The 2,156-nt window shown below is 43.8% G+C and overlaps 1 protein-coding gene across 1 annotated transcript; it reads right to left on the bottom strand.

Moving 5' to 3' along the window:
* Positions 1-274: 274 nt before the first annotated feature.
* LOC149200977 (uncharacterized) lies at positions 275-1,375 on the bottom strand. Its single transcript, XM_089401146.1, has one exon. The coding sequence runs from the start codon at positions 1,373-1,375 to the stop codon at positions 275-277; it is 1,101 nt and encodes a 366-aa protein (XP_089257272.1).
* Between the last annotated feature and the right edge of the window lie 781 nt (positions 1,376-2,156).

The raw sequence follows: 2,156 nt of genomic DNA, 5'->3' as shown, positions 1-2,156 counted from the left end.
TAAAAGTGGAATTAAAACGCCTGTAGACCTCTCCCTTCAGTCTTGATTCTTCTATTACATCAGTGATTTCAGAACCAATCAGGTCAAAAAAGAAGAGGAACAGTTCAATAGTCCATCCATCAGGGCCAAGACTCTTGTCTTTTGCCATTATTTTCATTGCTGCTTCAACCTCCTCCTTGGAGACAGGTCTAGAAAGGTCCTCTGCTTCTTCCTCATCCACAAACCTCGGGAAACACTGAGCTGTTCTAAGGACTTCAGCTATAGTAGCCTCCCCTTAATCAGTGAAAATTCTTTCGAAATGCCTCTTCCCTAAGCTAGAAAGATCCGAGAAAGAGCTGACCTCCCTTCCTTCTTCATCTTTAAGGCTCCAAATGGTGTTTACTGATTTCCTTCCTTTTGCATAGTTATGAAAAAACCTGGTATTTTCATCACCAGATTTTAACCATATTGCCCGGCTCTTGATCCTCCATTCTTCTTCCTTGTCTAAAAGAATTTTATTTTGAAGCTTTTCCAGATGAAGAATTCTGTCTTTTAAAGATTGTGACTGATAGCCATCCTCCTCAGTGCTCTCCAACATCTTCAATTCCTCCCTGATTTTGAGAAGATCTTCATTTTGTTTCATCTTCCTATCTTTTGCCCACGATATAGTTGCTTTTTTTAGTCTCTTAAGGTTCTCCATGAACAAAAAGCCTTTATCCTCTCTTGCATTTATACCCGGGTGAATCCAAGTATCTTTGAAAAGAGTGCTAAAGGAAGGATCTTGAAGCCATGAAGGGTTGAATTTAAAAGGAGCCGGAGGCTTTGGGGGAGGGAAGGCAATATCCAGAAAGATCGGAAAATGATCAGAGTTACCAATTTCCTCCACCCACTGTCTAAAAATAGGAGCATTTGATATGAGAGCCTCGGATAGAAGAAAGCGATCTAGTCTCTTTGCTATCCGATCCTCCCCTACTCTTCTATTCCTCCAAGTGGGCTTGAGCTTTATCGGAGATGGATCTGTGAGGTGATGTTCTTCAATGAGATTATGAAAGAAATCTGACAAGGGATCCTCCCTAGCTGAGGGTCCCCAAGCCTCAGCTCTACCAATAGAGAAATTCAGATCACCTCCCACAATCAGCATAGAGGCCTTCATAAAAGATTTTGCCATCATATCTACCCAGAAGGTTTCTCTTCCTTGGCAAGGACCATAGATGTTTATAATGGTAAAGGGACGAGGGAAGACAGGAGTGAGGACCTCCATACCCAAAACATGCTTAGTCCCCCACTGATTGATTACTTTAATTCTTCCTTCTTTGAAGCCTATTGCAAGACCCCCTGAGTGACCAGATGAATCAATGGCAGAAAAAACCCATCCCGGTAACAGGGTCTTTAGCATAGCTTCCACCTCAGAACCCTTCCCTAGAGTTTCTTGGAGAAAAACAATGTCTGCTTTAGAGTTTAGAATCCAATCTCGCAAGGCCAATTTTTTAGGTTTATTGGCTAACCCTCTGCAATTCCATGATGACAAAATCATTTGAAAACCTGATCAGGGGTCTGCACAGCTCTAAGAACCCCGGGAATTGAGTGTTGTTTTCCATCGGCCACATCCAGCTTGGCTTTCAACTTTGCCTTTGAAAGGTCCGATTTCCTACCTCTCTTATTCTTTGCTGAGCTAAGGCTAGGAGATTGTCCTAAACCCCCAGCAGCAACAGGAGGACCAGATTTCCCCCCCAAGGATCTAAGGTTGTAAGGACAAGGGTTATGAGACGGAGGGGAAGCCAGAGGGGGCCATTTCTCTTCACTATTCAAATCAAGGGATGGTAATGCATCCGAAATAGAGTCAATGTCAGACTTGTTTTTAGGATTTGCATCATTATTATTTTGGCCCGAAATATGATGGGGAAAAACAGAAGGAGAGATATGCACAGAATTTGAAATATGCTCAGGATTTTGAAGGGAGATAGAAGGAGAGCCTGAGCACATACCCTTTTCCAGCTCGCTGACGGGTTGGTGTTCTTCCGCTGCATCCTTGGCGGTCTCCTCCATTGGTGCCGTGCTCGGAGAGTCATTTAACCGGTTCGGCTCGTGGAATTGTGCCTCTTCCATTGCTGGCTCTTTCACGATTTCCTCAGTCTCCATGTCTTCCACTGCCCGACTCGCATTTCCTGCTCTATCCT

Source organism: Pinus tabuliformis, chromosome 2_1 (genome assembly GCF_031772625.1).
Source record: "Pinus tabuliformis cultivar Carrire ecotype Pingquan chromosome 2_1, CPIR1, whole genome shotgun sequence".
Taxonomy (NCBI): domain Eukaryota; kingdom Viridiplantae; phylum Streptophyta; class Pinopsida; order Pinales; family Pinaceae; genus Pinus; species Pinus tabuliformis.
The sequence above is the reverse complement of the archived record's forward strand: the minus strand, read 5'-3'. Positions and strand labels throughout refer to the sequence as shown.